Source organism: Bactrocera dorsalis, chromosome 2 (genome assembly GCF_023373825.1).
Source record: "Bactrocera dorsalis isolate Fly_Bdor chromosome 2, ASM2337382v1, whole genome shotgun sequence".
In the NCBI taxonomy this organism is placed as follows: Eukaryota; Metazoa; Arthropoda; class Insecta; order Diptera; family Tephritidae; genus Bactrocera; species Bactrocera dorsalis.
The window spans coordinates 99,144,800-99,170,385 of NC_064304.1; the positions used below are offsets into that span (position 1 = coordinate 99,144,800).

Sequence of the window (25,586 nt, forward strand, 5' to 3'; positions counted from 1 at the left end):
GTTATTCCCCGCTACAATTTATGGTCAAAATTCCATAAGATGAAGCCCAAACATATTTGCCAAATCACTCAGTTGTTAGCTTAATTGCTTTAAGCAAATAATAAATAAAGTTGCACCGCCCATTTAACCCAATCTCAAGCAATTATCGCGCAATTTGAGGACTTACACAAAAACCGAAAATTGTTTGTAATTTCTTTTAATTATAGACAAGAAGCAAACGACGTGGAAAAATAAAGCTTTTGGAGCGCTTACCCTCACAAGCGACTTAGTGAACAGGATAAATTGTGAATCTCATGAATAATAATAATTTTGGTTTTATATACATGAAAATGCGTTGAACTAACTAAAACGAAAAAAGTTACCAACACAAAAATAAATATAAACAGTAAGATACCAAACAAAAATAGCTCAACATTAGGAGTAATGAAAAGGCGGCGCAAAACATTAGCCTATCTCCAAAGAAACGATAAGCAAACAAAGTGCGGGCGGGCACAAAAAGGCCGTCAATAATGCTAGTGCTTTATGGAGAAGTTGAGTAAAAAGCTGAATAAAACAAAATACTAAGTTGCTTATCTTAACACGCGCATGGCATAACTCATTTAGGCAAAAACGTCGAGACTTTAGTGTTGAGTGTGGCTTAGATATCACTTACTCTTACAGACTTGTGGATATGTATATACTAAAGTGAAGAGAGGACAAAGAAACAAGAAAAGAATGCTAACTTCGACTGTACCGAAGCTAGAATATGTTTCAAAAATAAATAAGTTTCCAAACTGAAAAATATGATTTAAGATTATAGGGATGCCTTTGATAAAAATTCATGCCAAATCTTATGCAAATAGCATGTCAAATAAATAAGCTTTTTATACAAAAACTTCATCTTGATCGTTCAGGTGTAGGATATCGTCGGTTCAGACAAATGAGCAACTTCTGGAAGAGAAAAAGACGTGTTCAAAATTTCAGTTCGATATCTCAAAAATTGATTCACTAATTCTCGTATATAGAGACTGACATACAGGCATGCGTAAAACGACTCAACTCGTCAATTCATTCTTCGTTTCAGTAGAGTGATTGAGCTATAATAGAACTCCAAGTTGCAAAGCATCAAATCATGTTATTAGAAAAGCCGTCCAGAGCCTTTTTAATTTCAAAAGAAGCCTCAACAAAGTTATTTAATTAATTAGAAAGTTTACTGAGTTTCCTTATATACATAAATATATATATAATTTTTCCCCAGTGTTACTAGGTAGAACAGAGGGCATTAAGGTGTCATATATATTATATACCTAATTATATTATATTTCTGTAACGTAGCTTTAAAAAATACTTGCTAAACTAAGAATAAACATGTGAAGCAAACTAGAATAAGCTCCTACATTTTTCTGAGATCAGTGAGGTTGGCTCAATAGGATCGACAGCACCAATAGAATCCCTAAGTTATATTATAGGAACATTTTGAGGCAAATAAGTCTGTGAGTGAACAAGTTATCAGCGCTTTGGATTGCATACTTTATCTAGTCGACTTTGGGGCCTAGAATTTTTCTCTTGTAACCGGAATAATTCTTTCGTTTCATGAATATTGACATACATAACCCTCGATAAATTCAAATCTGCAGTTAGAAACCTGAAGATAAATTACTCAAGAAGAAAAAATTAAGAAAAAATGTGAAAAACGATCACAATTTGTGGTAAAATTAGAATATTTTTAAACGCCGTCATTTTCAATTATTTTTTTTTATCATAGATTATTGTACGAAGAATTGTTATTGAGTTTACTGATTTAAGGGTGGATTTACGGGTTTCAAAAAATCGGTTTTTGCCTTATTAAATTCTAAAACATCTTTAGAATATTGTCCTAAATTTTCAAGTTAATCTGAGTAATACTATAGTTTCGGAGATACAGCCTTGAGAACTTGTGCGAAGGCGGCTGACAAGATTTCTTCAGAACTACTCAACCCATCTTCATGAAGTTTTACACAAGTCTTTGAGATACGATTCTTAAATACTTGGACGAAGGAATTTTTTTTTCAATTACAACTAATTGAAAAAAAAATCGCGAAATTTTCATTTTTTTTTGTAAAAATGTCTGCCAAAATCCAATTTTCAGTTTTTTTGCTTGGTCCAAGTTCTAAGTTAAGGTTTTAACTAAAACACGATTTTTTTCACTTTAGATGATCCTATAAGGAGCTATCCTATCAACGCGGTTTCATCATTTTTCCGAGGGGTCATGAGTTTGCAACATTTTTTCCAAAAATTTCAGAATTTTTTTTGTTAATAGTGTATGTTTGTAACAATAAAATTTCTAATAAAATATTTAATATTTAATATGAGAAAAAAATTTTTGCAAAAAGGCTGTTTTTTACCCGAGGAAACCCATGTAACCCGTCGACGGACTCTTGATGATCTCGAAAACGAATTATTTGATAGAAAGAATACCGGCAAATATTCTACGCAAAGAAAAAGGAGTTCGGATCATCAAACCGTATATTTTACTCTAAATTTATTACTACTAAGGTGTATCTAAAACTTTACAAAATATTTCTATAAACTTTAGTTTTATTACAAAAAAAGCAATAAAAGAAAGCACGAAAGGTGGTGAACCGCAAATAATTGGAGCATGGAACTTAAACGCTTCTCAAAACAAAACACTAACAGCAGGTTAGCTATTAAGTTAGAGAAAAGAGTAAACCAAAATATTAAATGGTAAAAACAAGGAGAATGAAGAAAGAATGAAGAAACCGGATATTTGAAATCAAAGCCAGCAAGAAAACTCTACTGCTTCAGAAATTTGTGGCGAGGAAATAAGAGAGCAGCAACTGAGAAAGAAATGTAGAAAATGTAGAAATCTAACGAAGTGAAATCAAGTGTGCCACTAAAATTAAGCAGCAGTCAGAAAGCAGAAAGGAATGGAAAAAAATATTAAAGCAACCAAAAACAAACAAAAATAAGAAGCTTTAACTATTAGAGGGTTAAATGTAAAGAGCGAACTGTTAACAGTGACGCTGGCAAATGGCACGGAAAACCGTCAAATCGCTATGGATCAGCACAAAACAAAGAAAAAAGCCGCATGTTGAATTAACAAGATATAAGAAAAGGAGTAAAATGATAGGGTGATAAGCCAACAAAGGAAATAACGCACACACACACATATTCAAATGGTTACATATATAGAAACTCTTTTGCCAGTCGTTGTAATTGACAACAGAGCGTCAAGCTGTAGAAGACGAGACGTTGAATATTTGGAGAAATTCCTAAACTGTCACACACACATGCATACATACATATGTATATGTGTGTGCTAGGTATATTTGGCTTATTGCTTAAGAAAATCGCAAAAGCAACACTGCTGAGCGGCTGACGCAGGTCGTGCCAACCGGCGAAAAGTTAAATGTGTGCGCGAACAAACTCGTTAAGTCTTTAGCATGAATAATGATAAGAGTTTTATTATATTTGCACAAGCTCAAGCTGTACTGCATAAACTGCGGTGCGCACCCCTCCCCCCGCGCAACACCTACACAGCTGAGCACCGCCTTAATTTGCCGTGAAGTGCTTGCTTTTCTGCTAGAATTTTAGAAAATCTTTGTGATTTCCTTGAGTTTCTTTGCATTTTAGGCGCTCCGTGTGTATGTAAGGGCGCTTGCATTTATGTGTACGTGTGTTTGTATGCTACTAATGTTGGCATAACTGTTTTATGTCTACTAAACGACGTTTTTCCCATTACGCTGTGCTGCTTTCGCTGAAAATGGGCCAAAATTAATTATTTATTACTGCTTCAATGGCTGAAGTGGGCACTTAATTTGTTATTTTCTTCTTCCATGAACAACCATTCGTTCGTTTAACTGCAGTTGAGTGTCTTCTTTAAGTGGTGTTTCTTCAATTTGATTATTGGCTCATAAACTTAATGGATTTGGGAAATCTAAAGTGGCTAAAGACGATGCATAGTCAATGGAATAAAGTGTGTTAATCTGTGTGTAGCTACATATATATAAACATATATACGATTAGTGGTCAAGAATGTTATGTTTGACTTATGTGAAGAGGGAAGATTGTGCATTTGGTTGGGATGACTAGTATTCGAAGCGGATGCCGAAGTTAACTATTAATGTTACGTCTTAGAAACCTCAAATAGCAGAAATAAAAATAAATAATTTTTATATTGAAAATATGTTGATTGATGCTGTGCGCATATTGATATTGCAAGAACGTCATGTGTTCCATCGTGAGATTGAGATAACTATAAGCTTTAGTGGCGACGATTAATATTGCATGAACATTTGACCGTAAAAAATTTTTTTCACGTTGAAGCTCTCACAATTTGTCCATCGAACAAAAACAAAGAAACGCTCGAGTCGTTTGGTCGAAAGAAGTGTTAAAAAATACGGTAGCGGTGCTTCGAAACATTTCTAAGACGACGTGCGATTAATATTGGATTTGCGCATATGAGTGCGAAAGTAAGCAGTACCCGTCGACTTTATGTGTGCTTCCAAATGAGCTGAATCCAACCAAAGTTGTTTACGACAAACGCACTTCCAATCAAATGGTAGCCTGTTTTTTTTTTTGGAAAAACTGGACGTGTCCTCTTAAAGGCAAATGCCGCAGAGATCACGAGCTTCACTTTCAGGAAACAAATAGTCGGTGTCATGGCGTGATAACGGCCGCCACTGACGGTTACGTTCTCACCGGTATAATTTTTGTAAAAATATGGTCCTATGGTTCCACCGGCCCACAAAACACACTAAAACGTTATTTTTTCTGGTTCAAATGGCAGCTTTTGAATCTCTTCAGGTTGATCTTCGTCCCAAATGAGGCAATTTTGCTTGGTACATACCGATTGAGCCAGAAATGGGCCTCATCGCTGAACAAAATTTGGCACGAAACGTCGGATCTTCTTGGAACTTTTCAAGAACCCAAAGAACGAAGCGATGCCATTTGGGAAAGTGGGCGGCTTCAGTTTTTGCATAAGTTGTATTTCGCTTTCAATTTAAGATGTCAACGTAAAATGCACCAACTTGTTTCAAACGGCGCCAAATCGACCCTCCAAGGTGTTCGTGTACACTCACTACGGCTGCTATATTTTTTACTGCATGCTGGATGTGGTATATTCGGTCGAATACTATCCAATAATGAATGCTGGGTCTCAAGATGGATGGTGTTGTACGTTCAGTAGGCGGATTTTGTCAACCATAAGTTGAGCAAAATGCCCGAAACATATTCTTTAGAGAACATGAATTTTTGTAATAAACTAGAACGATTTGAAAACGTTGCTGAAACGTAAGTCTTTTCATGAGAAAAAGCCAAACAATACGGAACATTAGAACTTGACACGAATCATGCGCTATCTCTCAAAAAATGCTGGCGAAAAAAGTACTTCTACTAGGATCACCCATTATATATTATTTTATTTAAAATTTTAATCATTTAAATTTATTATATTGTATATTTGAAATTTGAAAACAAATTCTATTAGCGCCACAACAATTTTCTGGCCGCTTGATCGATAAATATTCAAACAATTGAAACGAGCGATCAAAGCAAACCACAATTTGGCGCTTCATTGACTGCTAATTTCAATGCCGTTTTTTAACTTCGTGGCAGTATTATAACTCAATCGGCTAATCAAATTAAGCGATGGGGAAATCGAATGTGCTGAGCGTTATACAATAGCAATACAAGCATTTTATTAATACCATATTATTAAATACACTTTTACATAAAATTGCGATTCAAAATTAAATCTACTGATATTTTGTAAAAATATGCAAGCATTACTTGACAGCTCGTAATTGAAATGAAAGGTGTTTGCTAGTAAGTTTGATTTAATAGAGTGTATAAGCCAACGCCAAGCCAACAAACGCACATGAATAGCAGCAAGGCAAAATATAAAGAATAATTAAAATTAATTATTTAAACCGCACAAAACGTACAACAATCTGGCAACAATGATATTCATGTTAAATCGACGTTAAAGAGTTGAAAATATCACACAAATTATGAGAAAAGCGCCATCGCCGTTCACACGCAAAACTGCTAAAGTCGAGTTAAAACACAAATAATTCTTCCACAAGATGTAATGCTCACACGCAAAGAAAACAAATACATAAATAGTTACAAAAACTGCAATGGAAAAAGTTTTCCATAGAAGAACTGGATTTGGATCGATCAGTTTGAATGGCAACTATATAATACAGTGGTATGATAACGTCAGTTTCGACAAATAAGCAGCTCTTTAGGGAGAAAAGCATGTGCGGCAAATTCAGATCAATATCTCAAAACCTGAAGGACTAGGTCGCATATATACACTTACAGAGTTTTCGGCGTTTTCTTTCGAATATTACAAACTTCGTGGCAAGTCCAGCATATCCTATTCAGGGTATAACTATAATTATAATTATAACAAGAGGAAGCCACAACCGCAATCGCAATACGCAATAAATAAATTTATTATCGACCGGAAAGCACACACGCCTGCAAATACAGTCAAAAGCGAGTTTAATTAAAATGCTATTAAAATTACCGAACAATTGATGAAGCGAATAAAAGTGCAAAAATTATACACAATTCATTGCAATTTAAAAGGAATTAAATATTGAACTACTGAATTCATTTACATACATACAGTGACTCAGATATCTATCACGATTTCGTATGTTTGAACATTAAAGTTTGATTTTTAGCAAAAATTTTTTTAAATGGAAGCAAAGTTTGTGCTATGTTTGGGTGGTATTGTGTATGATGCTTCGTTATCACTTTGTTTTTGCATATTCTCAAAGACACAAAGAGTTTCCTCTCTCATATGCAAAATATAATAAGATAAACCACCTGGTATTAGATGGTCGTACGGTCGCACCACGTTAAGCCTACACTGAACTGATGGTATTGGAGGACTAGCTAGAATTGAGAGTAGCATGACGGCAGATGTCAACATAAAAGACATATCGATTGCGGGTGAAACGTGCCCATATAGAACACTCATCAGTGAAAATGACATTTTCAAAATCTCTATCAATATTCTCATGCGCCCAAGCGAGTTGCTTTGTCACAAGTTTTTCAGTCAATAGAAGCTTCTTCATTGTGTTGCGCCATTTCAGATCATGAGTATGAAGAAGGGTTCGGATAGTTCCGTAGGATATATCTAAATCTTTTGCCTTTAATTTTGCTTGTCCTTGCCGCAGTGTTAAAGCAGGATTCCGCGAAAACAGATTCACTATTCTTTTTTCATCTTTTTTGTTCACTTTTCCTATCGAACCACGTTCTGGTAAATCATCGACATTTTTAGCCACTATACTATATATCGCTGTATCCACTTCTGTGCAAATGCCTTCGACTTTCTCATATATTTAGCAGCCACTGATTGCGACATTTTGAGACCTTTCGGGTAGATGCAAAGGAACACAGCCTCGTAGTGCGACGCATACTTAGCACTCATGGCGTTTATCGTGATTCTCTTTCAAAAGATCAACGACAACTGAACCTTTGTTGACAATGCATCAAGGACAAAGCTAACCCCTATCGGATCGCGAAGGAATTAGAGCGAAATCCTTCATTAACTGTCGGTAAAGTCGGCCACGCTCTTACTTGACAGACTGCAAATGAGACAAGTATTAACGACTGTTGCCGATGTGGTAGCAGTTATGATAACTTTTCGAGCAACAGAAAGAAAGGTCAGAAAATATTATAATGAATGTGTGGGAGTGTGGGGAATATATACTATATACTAGTAATCTCATTCTGCTAAACATAATCTATATTTTTAATCATAAAACCATGAGAAAGTAGCTAAACAGGCATTTATTTGGAACCTACTTGGTTTATCGCCCGTATTTCTAACATATTCAATATGTTGTATCTATGCCTTTATAGGCATTTCTGAAACAATTTCACGCCTCCTTCTTTCCCTTGATAGCCCTTGCATGCAGAGTACATATGTATGTAGATATAGATGTATCTATAGTATCCGCATAAGTTCGTATGTGCCAATATTAGCTAAACAAATCAGTTGGCCGGATTGTCCGTCTATCTGCCACCTACCACCAGTCAACAGTCGTTGACGTGACAACATTTACACTTTGGTTTTGGGGGTTTTGGTTTTTGGCTTCGTTTGATTTGAGTGGCGTTGGGCCGAAGTTGGTTAGTTGTGTAATTACCTCTTGGCAGTAGTCCGTTTTCAATTATTCTAGCCTCCAAGAGCAGACGCGGCAACAGCAAACACACAGCGATCACAATGTGTACAAAAGCCGATGTTGGGCCGCCATGTGTCCACAGTGCGCGTAGAGTACCACCGCGTGCCTCCTCCTCTAAACCGTCATGTGGTGACATGGAGCAGCGGCGCTCTTTCGAACCAGTCGCCAATTTGATGCCATCGTTAGCCAAGTTTCCCACCTGAAATTGAACAAACACAAAGAAATATGTAATTAAAACAGCTACATACAAAGTGGTGGGCGTTAAAGTCTATACGCTTACACATCCATATGCACATACATATAACATATAAATATGTGTGTATATGTAGGCGTGAGCGATAGAGTCACTTTGGTAGAAGTTGTTGACACTTCGGCTGAAAGCCCTGCGCCAAAGTATTAAAATTGCATAATAAAGCTGTCGACCACGTATAATACGCGCATGTGTGTGTAAAACTTCCTTTGCTCGATGCAACGCTGTACGCTTGGTCATTTATGCTTTATAAAGAAATGTTTGCTCTACTGTACACACTGACTACCATTATTGTGTGTAGATTGAAAAAAAATTTGTTGTTCATATACATTTCGATCAAGACCAACGAGAGTAATAATACAAAGTTTATCGGTTTAAAGGTGTTTTTGTTTGTTTTGTTTTGTTACATTTCTCATATAATATAATTGTTACATATTATACGTAAAAGTGCGCTGAAGATTTAATTAAAGTCAGTAAATATAAAGGGGAGTATGAGGCAACAACAAGAAAGACAAAGTTCAAATAATGCCGATACTATACTATATACAGTAAGACCCAACTTAAAAGGTTGCGTGGGTTTTGACGAACGAAAAAATGGCTGTTTTCATAACATTTTTTTGTTCATATAGTAAAGGAATTACTTTAATAAAACTTTTGCGAAAAGAGCAACATTTGAATAATATTTTGTGAATTTTTCATAAGCAATATTTGGAAATTCAGCTTCCGGAGGCACTGCCCAAAAACATCTCCTCTCGTGGACGAAGGAATCAGGAGCATAGATCATGATTAATTAACGGATTTGAAAGAAAATGAAGTGGGAAACAAAACAATATGATTTTAGATCTAGTTTTTATCAAAATTGCAAAAAAAAAACTTTGAACAATCACGAGGCCATCCTATTTAGATGAACTGTGCAAATTTTCAATAAGATCGTTTCACTAGTTTCTGAGAAATCGTGATCACCACCTTTAAAAAAGTTGATTCAAGTAAAACACGATCAAAGATTGAAGCAGCCGACCGGTCTAGCCTGATGGGCCACTCTCTCAAAGGTTCTATCTCCATCACTTATGGGGTCCATGGGCTTACAAGTTTCAAAAATTCGAAAATTTTTTATTGTGTTATTAAATTCGAGGCTAGCTCGAGCCATCTTTAAACGCGTTTTTCTCGAAGCTGTGTTTTTTGAAGTCGGTTGGCAAGATTTCTCGAGAACTACTCAACCGATCTTCATGAAATTTTACACAGTCTTAAAGACTTGAATGAACGATTTTTTCGATTACAAATATTTGAGAAAAAAATGTCGCGAAATTTTCAGTTTTTGTAAAAATGTCTGCCAAATATCCAATTTTCGGTATTTTTCCTTCCTCCAAGTTCAAAGCTAAGGTTTTAACTAAAACACGTATTTTTCACTTTAGATGATCCTGTAAGGAGTTATCCTGCCAAAGCGGGAGCATCTTTTTTCCGAGGGGTCACCGGAAATGGCGTCGCAGCGGACGAGAAAAAATATTTTTTTCCAAAAATTTCAAAATTTCTTTGTTAATAGTGTAACAATAAAACATTCTAATAAAATATTTAATTTTTTATATTTTATTTTATTCTTGAAAAATGCTGTTTTTACCCGAGAAAATCCATGTACCGCATTACACTGCGCTTGCCGTGAAACTTTGAGAAAATATTCTGGACATATCTTATATAGTACTAAAAAACAATTAAACGATTTTTGGAAATTTTAAAACCCACGTAACCCTCGTAACCCTCTAACGCTTAACGTTATGTTCAGCGCTGTTTCGATTTAGCGCTCTTTTATTTCAACCCAGTAATTCCCCGAAATCGTACATCTGAATACCATCATAATCCAACCAATAGACCAAGGTTTTAATGATTATTACCTCCGGAAAACATTTAAGCAGCCTTTCTTGGAAAGAAATATCGACGAAAAGATTAATGAAGAACATTTAAGTAAGAGCGAAGTCATTGAACAATTTGTTAATATGGTGGAACAACCAATTTGAACCTACTTTGATGAGTTAAATTTGGAAGAATATATCAAGAAGCAGCCACTCTTTCTTATGAAAAGCTCAAGGTATTAGTTTGCAAAAATATTTAGTAATGATTCCGAATAAGGTAAAAAAGAACTTGCGATTGCGTTTGTATAAACAGAGTTTGACCTCCACATCAAAAATTATGGGTCCATTTACTGAAAATTATACAAATTTTGACAAGAGTTCAAAAGCAAGACGATATTATGTCCAGTTATCAGCAACATCGAACAGAGCGCAGAAGGAAAAAGAAAAGGTTAACTGAAGAAGATGCCTCCTTGACAAAAATGGAGAAAATTGGAAACACAAAATAGACTGAATAGAGTGAATCTGTTTACTCTTACTCGAAAATTATGGCTATTGGTTTAGTTAATGTTTATGTAACTAGTTACAAGCTCGCGATCAGACAAATATGCTCTACTGTATACGTGCAACACTTGCTGGCTAACTAAATAGATACAAAAAACTATTTATTTTAAATTTAAAAATTTTTTAATTTTTTCTACATAGCAATATTGTATCAAATATTTTGCAACTACTCGTAGCTTACTTTCATTAAATGAAACTTTTTTATCTGCGAGTGCTTGCACGTGACCTCACACATAACACCAAGCAATCCAATAAAGCACAGCGTCACATACCGAAGGTTTGTACGAGTATGCTGCGCTAACCTTGCTATGGCATTTCTTCGAGTGTTAGAAGAAGCTCGAGCAGCTGAGAGAAGGAATTAAAACTTTTCCAAATGAGTACGAAGAGGCATTAGAAAACGAAGAAACAAGACGAGTTTGTCGCATTTATTGAAAGTGGAATTCCTTTGCTCAATAGAATACGCTTATATTGGCGGCAAATACCCGTAAACAAGTTGTATGAAGAGGATTGGAAGAAAGCTTGCATCGAATATTAGTGTGCGCCAGTATAACAGAAAGGGCAAGATGGATGATATTTAAATTGAAAATAAAGTAAATAAGCTTGTCTAAGCGCACAAAGTATGCGATGAATGCAAACCCAAGCACATATAAGAATGTGAGCAAAGTAATAAATATTTGCTTCTACATTTTTGAATTTATGCTGAAATTCTCATCATCTTTAGTCGGCGGAAAGAGTGAAAGGGAACTTTATGTAATTTTTATGCAATTTCGAGAGCGTAATTTGTAAGTTTTCGTATTTCTCATTCCAGCTTATTTACCCGGTCTTTATTTTAGGTAACTAAAGAGATGCGACGACTAACAGGAAGCTTACAGATCGAAGCATACTCTTGTAGAAATCCAGAGGTGATGTAGTGACTGATGACCAGAGCATACTAAAATTATGGAGGGAACACTTCACCAACCTACTGAATGGCAGTGAAAGCATAACACCAGGAGATAATGAACCCGATTTCCCCATCGATGACGATGGAGCAGACGTTCCGTTGCTAGATCATAAGAAGTTCGAATAGCAATTATACACCTGAGGAACAACAAAGCGGAGGGGGCCGATGGATTTTCGGCCGAGCTATTCAAATACAGATAAGAAGGATGCATCAGCTTTTTTGTAGAATATGGTCGGCTGAAAGCCAACTGCCGTGAGATAAGACTCCTTAACATCGCATATAAGGTTCTATCGAGAGTATTATTTGAAAGACTAAAGAAAACCGTCAACAAACTGATTGGATCTTATCAGTGTGGCCTTAGGCCTGGAAAATCAACAACAGACCAGATATTCACCATGCGCCAAATCTTGGAAAAGACCCGTGAAAAGACGATCGACACACACCATCTCTTCGTCGATTTCATAGCTGTTTTTTTCTGAGTTTCGTATCCTCGCAAAATTAACTGTAATTGTTAAGTAAAGTCCTCTCTCGACGAGCAAAGACCAAATTCTATAAGCCATTGCTATATGATGCAGAGGGTGGACGATGACATGATCTGATGAATCGACGTTACGAGTTTTCGAGAGAGATTTTGCGGAAAATTTATGGTTCTTTGCGCATTTGCAACAGCGAGTATCGCATTCGATGGAACGATGCGTTATACAAGTTATTCGACGAAATCGGCCTAGTCCAGCGAATTAGGAGACAGCGGCTACACTGGCTAGGTCATGTCGTCCGTATGGATAAAAACATTCCAGCTCTGAAAGTGTTCGACCCAGTACCAGCCGGAGGAAGCGGAGGAAGTGCAAAACCTCCACTCCATTAGACAGATCAGGTAAATTTTGGTATATGGAAGTGGTGCCAAATAGCGAAAAGAAGAAACAACTGCCGTGCTGTTGTAAACTCGGCTATAACCGCGTAGGCGGTGTCTGCACCAATAAAAAATAAGAAGTTTGCATAACCCTTTTTAAACGTTCCCATTTAAGCGGGAGAAGTTTTTGATTAAATGAAAAGTCGAAGAAACTTGAGGGATTACCTCCATTTTTATGTTTTCTGGATATACAAACAACCGTCCATAAAAGCCGTCGTCGTCTATTGAATATTTGTGCCGTTTTCCACATATTAGTTTTTCTTGAGATTCTTATTCTATTTTATAAAAAGGGAAATGCAAACAAGTCAACTAAAAAAAAGTAGGTATGCAAAACTTGGGCGACTTTACTACACATATGAGCATACTCACTACTTGACTAAGCTGCCCACATACATATATTTACCTCGCCTGGGCCCAGCGCACAATCGACACACTCACCTGTAAGGCACTCATACGTTATGAAGCGAAAAAGTAGTGCAACAACAAACAGAAAAGTAAAAAGTAAAAAATAAAAATTAAAAAAATTACAAACAAAAACAACAATATTCAACTTGAAAGTATGTAAGTAGGGCTAATGTTAGTGCAAAAGTATTATAGTCTGCGTGCTGAGGCTTGAAAAACTGTGTTACCAGCCAAACTAGGAGATGACGGTGGTGCAGGAGTGAGCTGAAGGAAAAAGTTCGACGTTTGTCATACACTGATGCACGCACACACATCCATATATGTATGTTTAAGCATATTAAAAGTATGGCATTCGACAGCCGTTGCCTTATTACTAGTGCCACCAACGATATATAGTCCTCGTAGACGCTTGTGAGATTTTGCGTGAAGCAATAGCATATGTGTGTGTGTGCGTGTGTGTGCATGAACATGCGAGTGGCAGGCTGTAATATTGAGTGACACAAAGAAAGTTGTGCATTTTGCTGCTGTGCACTTTTATGCAACCAATTCAAGTGCACTTGAGCGCAAGCGTAAAAACCCACTGAAAAATTGCGCAAATTCACAAACTTTTATAAGCGTATGCATGCGCGCTCGCAGTTGTTGCATAGTAATGCAGATGCTTTCAAACATATGCATGCACAATAGGGTGTCCGTTATTCTCCTAGTTGATTTTTTTTGCAAATGCACCCTGAAGTTTCAGTTGTTACCCTAAAAACAAGGAACTAACGTTAACAAGCTGTTTATTTAACTTTTTCCATATATTTTATAAAACATTTTTCAATCTTTTGCAATAAAATTTTTGAAAAAGGGAAATTCCAGTACAAAATTTTTCTTCTCACAAAAAAAGCTCATGCTGAGTTTTCCATAAAAAACATTGGAAAATAATTAAAAAATTATACCTAGTTAAAGCTTTGCATCAAAAGTACCAGTATTGATATTGTACACCATGACGTATGAGCAACACAGAAATGTATAAATCAATTGCATTAATATTCCGGTCAATTGATGCTCTGTCTTTAACTGCGTATAACTTTTGAAAGATGTTTTTTATGGAAAAAATCAATAAGATCTGTAGAGCAAAATATTGTGTGTGATGATGTAAAATAACAGGCCAACTGAAAAGAACACAGTCTACCATAGAAAAACAGATTTTTTGGCAAACTTCGTTTTTTTGTTCAGCATAATTCCCCCAAGGGTTATCAACTTATTATAGCAACTCTTCAACTTTTCGATACAATTCTTGTTGTACAATTTGTACTTTCTTTCGAACTAAGCCACAGTTCCGACAGTCATCTGTTTTTTTGACGAAAATTTCTTCCCAGCTAGCGTGTTTTTGAGATCTGAGAACAGGAAATAGTTGCTGGAGGCCAGATCTTGAGATTTATGGCCCAATTTATGGGTTTTCGCTATTTACTGACTTCTAACTGTCTTCGTGAAACAACACTCAAAAACACAGAGCTTACTCATACCCAAATATTCATGACTACCTTCATAGCCTTCATTTCGCCTCGCTCAACCTTAGCAAACCACTTTTCAATGTTCAATTTAACTGGTGCAGATTCCCAATAATGTTGATCTATCTAACCTTTGGCTTCGACAGTATTTTCCCGACAAGTTTATGAACACACAAAATTCCTTTTGATCCAATTCATGCAAGTGATTTACTTATACATTCTGTGTTGCTCATACGTCATGGTGTACGGAATAAATACACTATTTTCATGCGAAGTTTATAATTTTTAAAGCAATGTTTTTATGGAAGAATCAGTACGATATTTTTTTGTAGGGCGAACAATTTTGTATTTGAATTTCCTTATTCAAAAGTTTATTGCAAAAGGTTGAAAAAGTTTATATAAAGTATATGGAAAAAGTGAATTGATTGAAGCGCAATTAAAATTGAACAAAAATAGCTTGTTTACGCTAGATCCTTGTTTTTAAAGCAAAAATCTATTCCTCAGTGGCGTTTGCAAAAATGCAATCCACTTGTAAAACGAACGCCCTACTGTGCACATGTATGTATTGCAGAAGCGTGGGTGTATGCATGTTGTTGTGTGCCTCCATATTTTTGCATAAGTAAAATTATGTATGTATTTGTGTATTTTATGGGCACACAAGCGGTATATTCAAGTGTGTGTAAAACTATTCATATATACATTTGTTTGTGTGAGTGCTTAAGTACTCACAGGTGCACCACTACGCAGTCATTGGCAGCATGCGTTGAATGATGCATCACAAGGCTACCAAGTTTCAGAAAATATCTACTATTTAGTACTCAAAAAAAAAAAAAAATTAACAAAACTTTAATTTAATTTTCTATAAGTTTTGGTAGACAACTTCAAAGTTGGTAAAATTTTAGTTAATTTAAATATTATCACAGCTTTTGTTAATACACATTGTTAACATTTGTATATTTTTGACAAATTTGAATTAAAAAAAAAAAATAATTTTTATAAAATCTTTAAATAATATATTTTATTTTATATAAATTATACAAAATTTTCAACCTTAAAGGAGTAAATTTCAATTACAATAATTCCGCTACTGAAGTACGAATTTCAATCAACTTTGAACACATACAAGTATAATATTATCCATACGCCTCGGTGTACTTACATGCTTCTTCGCTTTAAAAAATCATTACAAAAGATTCCAGCTTTGAAAGAGCATACGTTTTAGTGGCTTCACATTGTTCATTCAAAATATGTTAAATTTAAATTTCTCAGAGATTCGGATTAAATATAATTTATACAAGAGCATGCTCATCTACCTAAAACTCATGGCTATTCGGTATGTTTTTTGGTTGGCCAGTTAGTCTACGGTTTCTGGACAGACAAACGGTCAATTAAGGCTTTTCCCACAGGAATTTTTAGCTGCAGCTTGCCAAAGCATGCCAATTTCAAGTTTTGTTCAGTTTTGGTTTTGTATTTTTTTGTCTTGGAAAAGCTATTGTGATAAAAGAAATATTATATAATAACAAGAAAAAACGTTAACTTCGTTTGGACCGAAGCTTTTATACCTTACACCAATACAAACGGTTCCTTACAAGCAGTTGATTCCGATTTGCCAGTTTTTATGGCAGCTATTTGCGATGGTGGCGCTAACTACATTGATGCTGAGGAAGATTCTGGCCGAATTCCGCCTAAAGAAAGCTAGCGTTATCATAGGTTCGGACGCGAACTGAAGGCACACGGTCTGGGGAAACTCGGATATAAATACTAGAAGTGAGTCACTTTTTCGGGTTTTGCAATGAATAACTCTATATTAAGAACAGGGGAAACTCCACACTTTTGTAAATGCGGACAGGGAAGAAGTTTTTGATCTCTCTATGGCAACAAGGGAAAGATCTCTCTTAATTACCGAAGGGAGAATTCTTAATGATCATTGCTTCTATGAACAAAAGAAAATTAGTTTAAACATGGTCAAAACAGGTTCGGTCAGAGAACTATATAGCAATTTTACAAACACGGTTAGCGGTTACCTTTGTGCAGGTTGAAACTCAAGCCTATCTGCCAGCGCAATCAATGAGTACGTCGTGGTCCATTCAGTCCCATTTGTAGCTCTGTCGTTGAAAGCTTCTGTCCTCTGGAAACTCAGAAAGAAAGCGGGGCTGTTGTTGTTGTTGTAGCGACAGAAAACATTCTTGAAGCAATTTCGAGGCACGGTATCGAGTTGACAATCCTTGGGCGGATAAAAAACCGCATCCGTTCTGGTTACTAAGATCCGCTTGCCGTGGGAACGTCCCTCATCGGCATCTCTGATATACTAAGGATTACCCCAACAATGGCACTAAGTGCCATTCCCCACGATGCACCTGTAGAAATAGCTAGTAGGTGCTTGATGGCAAAGACTGCAATTAGACTTAGGGAATATGTGAGCAGTCCGAGAAGAGAAGCATTGAAATTCTTCACTGCATTGATTGCATCTCTTCCAACTTAGATCAGTGCATCGTATAATCCTCTCCTGACGATTCTTTTTCAACTCACACACCTTAGAGGAACTTGTGGGCGGGGTGAAGTCTTTGGAGATGAGGTGCCGCGAGCTTTTTGATAGCAGGATCGAGGCTAAGGAGGAGTAGGTGCTGTCTCTTCTTCTATTGGAAGCTCTCCACTAACTCTACACTACCAGACCCTTTGTAGCGTCTTTCAAGGGTAGGTCGATGCCATTAAGGCAGCCATAGATATAATGCTTCAAAGTGCAGCTTCCTTCTGAGAAGTGTGCATTCACTTCGACAGACGAGCGACTAAACTGGCTTTACGCACGCCGACTGTGCTAGCTTTAAGCTGCTTCCATATCAGACTTGTATGGATGACCGGTCACTGGGAAGTTACTAGAAACTGCAAAGCTGATGAGCCAATTACGCATCCTTTCTCCAATTTCATTCGTTTGTAGTTGAGTCGGTTCTCCGATAACTGCTTCTATTCTGGCATTGGACCTTTGGACCTCTAATGAGCTCAGCAGGCTCAGAGTGAACTGTAAGAGATCATCCGAACTACATGCACTTAGCAAGACTATCTGGCCGCAATTACAGGTGTTCTGACTACACACTCTTCAATAGGTTTACATGCGGTGCAATTAAACTTTCCCTCGCACGTTCTTTGCGAAAGCTGTTTGGAAGAGAGCTAGGTGGAATCATCCCATCACGTCCTTCTCTATTGCCCAGCTTTTGATAGATTGAGATTGAAATATTTCGGTAAACACACATTTGGTGACGATATAGAATTTGCAGGCATTGGTATTAATCGTCTTAATAAATATGTGGTAAGCGGAAAATGCTTCATCGATCAATGAGCCAATTTTAAGGAGTTTGTGGGTGACACAAAGGACGAACAGCTGTTTTAGTGAGATTCAAAGATTTTGAATTAATCTTACAACCTAACCTATATGCTATGGTGGACTGATATTGGCGAATTCGACATATGGGTCTCTGACTATACCTTTTAGGTGTTAAAAACTTCGTGGTCACCTTGATATACTCTGTTAATGGTATAAAAAGGACAAATAATTCAAAAAAGAAACTTTCTGCATATCTAAATCCATCGACAGTGCAACCACAGACTCAGCATGCTTGAATTGAGCACAAGCGTTGCACACATAAGCACATAATTGTCGCCTCCACAAAAACCCAACCACAGAATACCATTAAGCTTTGTGGTTTTCTGGCAAAGTAGAGGCTTATTGTTGGAAAATGAAATTTAAATATTGTCAGTTGCATGCAAATACGTAGAAAAATATAGATGCATACATACAAACATTTTCATAGAATTTAATATTTTTACATACGGCTGCTGTGTTGTTGCTACGAGAGAGAAGTTGTTGATGCGCAAATCCGGTTAAACCGTTGAACTACAATGAACCGACACTTTCGATATGAAAACATTTTAGAAAAACTGACGAGTGCTCATACACGAGTGTATAGTTAACTATTCGGATTATACGAAATTTCCACGTACATATGTATATAATATACATAAGAGCATATGGCCTTTATGGAGTTCATCAAGCATTTTGTAATAATAATTGCAACTATCAGGACCACACATAAGTGAGCAGGAAAACAAACACGAAGTTTTGTCACATTACTAACATTTTCATTGTTATTGTGGGTTATTAAGAGAATATGGCGTTTATATGGGGAAAAATAAATCAATGCGCCTATAGATAGGCTACTATTTTAATACAAAAGCGCATTCAGTCTGCTATCGTGCACTGTATTCATAAACTGCTGACTGCCACACTGTTGATATTTTGAATTAAAATCGGAATTTTACCCAAAAACTACGCACACACCCACAAGAGCCTACAGTTGAGGACAGGAAGTAGCTGTTCCTGCTTCGCACTATTCAAAGAGGCTAGATAGAGAGCAATGTAATGCAGACTAGCTGAATGTGGCTATTCACACACATACATATATATATACAAATACACATATAAGTGCAGACATAAAGACAATCAGTCGGCAGGCTAGAGGCACATACACTTTATAAAGTTATAGAGCAACAGTCTGGCCGCTGCACAACAAATGGACAATGGCTACGTCAATGCGGCCATCAAAAGTCTGGCAGCCCTCGGTGAATCCGAAAATTCTATGTTATCGCTCAGCATTTAGCGCATTTATGGCTTTGGACTATACATACATTCGTGTGATTGTGTGCTTGTATGTATGTGTGTCTTTGTACTGTATATAGGTGTGTGGCTATGTGCTTCGCAAAAATGCATAGTTATAGGCTTTTGTTTATGCTCAGCTACCTTTGAACACATTTAAAATGACAACAACAACACCACTTGTTGTGTAGTTTATAAGTGCAAGTATAGTGAATACCGTCAACTCTCCACAATTTCCGACTTTTCCCATCAAACTGTGAAACAGTACGTTCTCTCACCCATCCGCTATAGAGATTTTTGGCATCCATTTAATTTGCGCTGCAACCAATATTCATTGCTTAGTCAGGCGGCAAGCATGCTTAGCCGGTTGCTGTTGTTGTTGTTTGTGTGGTTGCTCTTTCACTGCCTCGGCTACGATTTAAAGTCTATCTTTTGAAGTTCTGCAGTGCTTTTTGTTTATATTTTTTGTTGTTGCTACGATTTAAATTTTTTTTTATTTCTTATGGTTAAAGAAACGTTTCTAAATAAGCTCCATGAGCTAACCGCAGTATACCTTAATGTGGTATCCAACTAAGTGAAATTGAACAGAGCACCCGGGAACACTGCCGACAGTTATGTTGCTGAGAAGGGCGTTATAAGGTTCAGAGAAGATGGGTATGTGAAGGTGTCAGAACAAGCATACGCCTAAATCTCCTCTATGAACTGAGCTCTTGGATCCCAGAGGCCTCTCTTGGCAGTTTTTTCTCTGCTACCATACTTACGAGTGATATGTAGATGAGGAAGAGTCTCAGAGAACTTTTCCACGATAGAGTTGAAACTAGGAGGCGAAGTTTTCCTTGAAGAAGTTCTCCGTCTTTATTAGATTTATTGTACCGAATCACTATAATTTTTTTCAGATATAAGTGGCAGCTATTAAGGTGGCGGTAGACATACTGCTACGAAGTACAACGTCTTTCGACTGCAAAGGGACAATTCTGTCTTGTCGGGTCATAGTGTAGTCGCTGACAACCGCAAAGCTAATGAACTAGCCAGGGATCACATGGAAATGGAATCAAGTTGGATCTGAACCAATGGACCTCGCGTTCACCTAGCCAGCTTTGATCGACGATCAAGACCTCTGCGACTTTGAGATCCATTTGGCTTAGAGACTAGATTCGACAGAGGGCGTTCCTAGCTAACTAAAGAGCGGTTGGTCAGTTGTCCGAGCACCTGGAGAGTCAGGACAAACATTTTCGCGCGACGTGTTTCTGTGAATGGTGCAAGCCGAAAATGCAGTGTTCGTGAGATCAAAGTTACGCGACTAAATTCTATGTGAAACTCGTTAAATCTGCCACAGAGACGTTTGATATGATCAAACAGGCTTACCCAGATGTTGCTTTAGCAAGAAGTGGTGTGTTTCGAGACCGTGCTGAGAGACCTGCGACTTCGACGAACACGGACAATGTGACTCGTGTGCGCAAAGTTTTGAACTCAGACCGTCGACTAAGTATTCCTTTAATTGCTCAAATGTTAAATTTATCAAAATCTGTGGTTCATGACATTGTGACGGAGCACTTGAACATGCGCAAGTTGGAAGTTGCACCACGACAACGCCTCGGCTCATACCGCCTTTCTTGTGAGCAGCTACCTAACGAAGGCTGGCATTCCAACGCTTTCGCAGCCGCCCTACGGCCCAGATGAACCCCCGAACTTGTTTTTGTTTCCTTGCCTGAAAAGACCTATGAAAGGGGATCCACCTCGGCTGTCAATACTATTCCGGAGAATGCCTTCCGTGACGAGCTGCCAGCGCTGCATTGACGCAGAAGGAGCCTTTTTTGAAAGTTTTTAAACAATTGTAACGATTGGTTCAATCAACTTTTTTAAATCGACTAGTCCTATTACTTTCCGGACAAACCTTGTATATTTTCTCTTATTATATTACTCTACTGACTAATATAAACAATATAAACTCAAGGAGTAATGAATGCAAAAGCGGAAAATATTGTAAAATGTTTGCGATTGTGCTCCAACAACTACTATGAAATTATTTAGAGCTAAGAGTTCTTAGTATTACGCAAATTTCCAAAACATGAACTGCTTAAAGCAAGCAAAATAATTAAAAATATTTGTATAATTTTTGCTACAAGTTTTGCTACAAATTTCGAATACATGATTTTTGCAAGAAGTAAAGCATGTTGAAATTGCTTAAATAAATAGTTAGTTTACACACACATACAGAAAAATCTTCAAAAATCATTGGTTAGAGGGTTTTCACAAAGAACTACACAATGACTTCCCTCCAAAAAGCACTATTTTGTTGTCTTTAAAAAAATGGTGCTGTATAAAATTGCTATAAATGTATGTATGTGTATAAATTACGCTGGCAGCACCACCCATACATATGCAATCAAGTCGCGGCACAGACAATAAACAAAAGGCGGAATATGAAAAACCCATAATTGCATTTATTATCCTGATAAAAAGCGGTGCCACATCGCGAGAGTATTCGTTCTGGCCACAGAGGAAAACAACGATATACAAACAAATGAAAGCACCTACAAACTCACACAATCATACGTACGTACATACATATGTATATGTATTTGGCTATGAGCGCTTGTTTGAATGTAAAAGCCGGCGAAGCATGAAGGCAGTGCGTTTAAAGTGCCGTTAGTTGAGGACGCGAAGGCTTGCAAGCGCGATAGTGTTGCCTACGCGAATTTTCCACCAGCAACACTTTTACATATACGAATGTATATACATGGACACATACAGCTTTTTAGTTGTTGCGGCACGTTGTTGTTGTGTTCGTATTGGCTGAGTGCAGTCATTATGTTTTTGCCAACTCTTGTTCTTGCGGCACTTCATTATGATTTTACCGTACGTTTCGCTAGCGCTTACATACACATATATATTTACCACATACAATATGTATGTGTGTGTGTGAGTACATTTGCGCCTTCAATGTATAAATTGCGCTTTGTTACGATCCGGACAGTTGTCGGTACAACAGGAAAGGCAGTGGTGAAGGCATGCCGTCGTCAGCAGCGTGCTCTGATTTTTGTGTAAATATACCCTGTACATGTTGCCAAGAGCTTTTTAACACACAGAAGGACCTGTAACTGAGATCGAACTGAGTCGATTAAGCTATAGCCGGCTGTGTGTATATAATTGCACTGTTTCTGGTATATCGATCTGATATTTTGCACACGTTATTTTCTTTCCAAGAAGCTTTTCACTATAGCATATAGCTGCCAAATAAACTGAATGAAAGGCTTCAATTGCTTGTGTAGAAAACTTTTTTTATTTGACGAGATATCCACTCGATTTTATACAGATTTTTATACAAGTCTGCGCTACAGTTTTCGAAGATATTGTACAGATCAGTTCACTATAGCATATAGCTGCCATTCAAACTGATATAATAAAATCCAGTTAAAGATCTTTTTATGCCGTTTCATGCTATAAAAAATGCACCTGTGTAGGGTATTTAAGCTTCGAGACAGCCAAAGTTATGGTTGTGTTGTTTTTATTGTTGTGCCTCCTATTGCGGCTGTTGTAGCCTGTATTCTGCGGCACTATCAACATATGGCCTGCTACTGTATACATTTAATAATAATTGTTGGTGTATAAAACACAGCAAAGCAATGGAAAATTTAGTGCCTTTGTAAGCAACAACAATAATAACAATAACGGCAAAAGCAAAACAGTATACAAATAAACATGCTGATTGAAGTGTGCGCAAAAAAAATTAAATTATCCCAATTTGGTGGCAGTTAATTTCGTTACATTGAGTTGCAGTTGCGGCATAACGGTATTGCAACAGTTGCCATGTAGTGCAGTATTTCTGTAGCACCACACAAATTTACGCATATCTACATAAGTATGTATGTGGTACGACGGTTTCATTCGAACGGCTCGATGTTGTGGGCTTGCTGCAGTCATTTGGACTTGTTTTCTTGTTTGTGTCTGTTTCAATTGTTGCTTAGTATTCCGACACTAGTGCTAAACGGGCATAATAACCTTAATATTATGTTCAGAGGTTACATGAGTTTCACGGCTTCAAAAAATCGATTTTTTAATTATAATATAATAATATTGTTTACCTATTATTTATATGGACCGCGTTGAACGCTCACCGACATCGTTTATAATAAAATAAAATCTTGTTTTTTATTTAGACAGAATTTCTTCGCAGTATTTTTAATCTAATAATTCGAATCCAATATTTTTTAACTCACCCTTATAAGTTATATACATAAGTATATTATAGGACTTTTCAATAAGGATGCTACAAAAGTAGACTAAAAGAGACAGCAAACGTCGCCATATTTTTCCCCACTATTTTGACATTTCTTTCAATAAGGTTTGCCATTTCATCATGGAAAGATATGCAATCCAACAACGAGTCGAAATTATTAAAACTTACTCTCGAATTCAGAGTCGGAGGAGGTCGTTCGTTGTGGCGAATTTTGCGAAAAAATGTTGGCCTACATCCTTGTAAGATTCAATTGACGTAAGAACTGAAGCCACCTGACCACAAGAATCGGGGTATGTTCGTAAATTGGGCTGAGCAGCAACTTGAATACGATCCGGATTTACATCGAAAAATAATATTAAACGATAAGGCTCATTTATGGCTGAATGGCTTCGTCAATAAGCAAAATATACATTATTAGTCAGGCAGCAATCCACACGTACTCCACCAATCACCATTATATACCGAAAAAATTACGGTTTGGTGCGGTTTATGGGCCGGCAGCATCATTAGGCCGTACTTCTACTGCGAAGATCAAGACCGGCACATTACTGTAAATGGGAATCGCTACCACTCAATGATAAACGCATATTTTTTGCTCTAATTGAGGGATATGAACTTGGACAATATGTGGCTTCAACAGGACAGGACGAATGTCACAATCGATTTATTGAAAATCAAGTTTGGTGAACGTGTTACCTCACAGATTCGACGCCGTTAGACTTTATCCTGCGGGGGCTACATCAAGTCTATGGTCGTCAAATAACGAAAGTATCTAAAATTGCAGCAGTATCAGCCGATTTATGCTTGAAAATCGTCGAAAATTGAGTTCAGCATCTGGTCTTCTGCAAGCGTGCCTATGGTGACCATGCAAAAGAAATCGAATCACAGGAATAAAGAATTTCATTGATATCCCAAACCGTTTTTGTTTTCTTTAAAAACTTTTGTACCGCTCTTACTTAATAAAAAACTCTTTAGTAATACTTAAATATTTATATAAGGAAGTAAATTTCCACACGTTGTTTAAATTTACACCAGGACGTATGCGCCACACAACCACATTCGTACTTTCAAAAGTTGCCTACGGTATAAATCTATTTGGGTACTCACCTTAAAAACAGCCGAAGCAAAGAAGAACGGTAGCAAAATGAAGACAACGCCGGAAAGCACAATTTGCAGATTCAATTCAGCGACTGGCTCAATTTTCCACGTTATCAGCGAACATCCTGGTCGGCAGAAGTAATGAACCAAGAACATAAGAAGTGATGGTGGAGAATGGTGTAAGTACATAGAAGGAAGAAAACAAAATTTTGCAACATTAAATTGTCTGTATGAAATACATAAGTATCAGTATGAAAATTTTAAGTAATCATAATACAACTACTAAATACTTTCTAGCTTACATAAATACACGGGGAATTAGAAAATTTCTTGCAACAACCAGGTTCAGAAAAGACATATTAGGCCAACTCAATACAAGAACCATGGAGATAGGAGAAAGGCGGGATTATATTGCGAATACGTGATTGTACACTACACCCAATCTTTTAACAATCTCCCTAAATGACAATATATTTATAATGAACGAAATCATATCATTCTATAAAAACAAAGCATGTGCACATGAATACAACAACATATTCCAATTATATTTTAGAATTGTATTTCATACTGGAAGCACACATACATGCATACAAAGGAGTTTTGTATCTTGTTGGGGGTGATCCACGTAGAGGTACTTTTTGAGGTACATTTTGACTTGACGCATTTTACATGAGGATCTTAAATTGAATGGGTACAAAATAGAGCTTTTGCAAGAACTGAAGCCGCTCGTTCCGGTATTTTCGACCCAAATTTTGATCAGCGCTGAGGCCAATTTCTGGCTGAATGGGTATGTAAACAAACATAATTTCCGCATTTGAGACGAAAAGCAAACTAAAAATATTCAAAAGCTGCCATTTTATCTAGAACAAACTATTTGGTGTGGAACCATTAGTCCATATTTCTTCAAAAATGGTACCAGCCAGTAATCGTCAATGGCGACCGTTATCACGACCCGACTACCTGATATCATACCGTTAGACTTTTTCTTGTGGGGATTTGTCAAGTCTAAAGTTG

General features: G+C 36.9%; 1 protein-coding gene across 7 annotated transcripts in view; it reads right to left on the reverse strand.

The window, feature by feature from the left end:
• The window catches only part of LOC105231519 (protein tincar), a 176,091-nt gene that overhangs the window by 33,390 nt on the left and 117,115 nt on the right, over positions 1 to 25,586 (reverse strand). For all 7 annotated transcript variants that reach the window (XM_049450477.1, XM_049450476.1, XM_049450472.1 and 4 more), the window contains 2 exons: positions 24,579 to 24,694; positions 8,145 to 8,379 (listed from right to left, as the gene is read on the reverse strand). In XM_049450477.1, the coding sequence (XP_049306434.1) occupies positions 8,145 to 8,379; positions 24,579 to 24,694 (351 nt within the window). The remainder of the gene's footprint in view (positions 1 to 8,144; positions 8,380 to 24,578; positions 24,695 to 25,586) is intronic.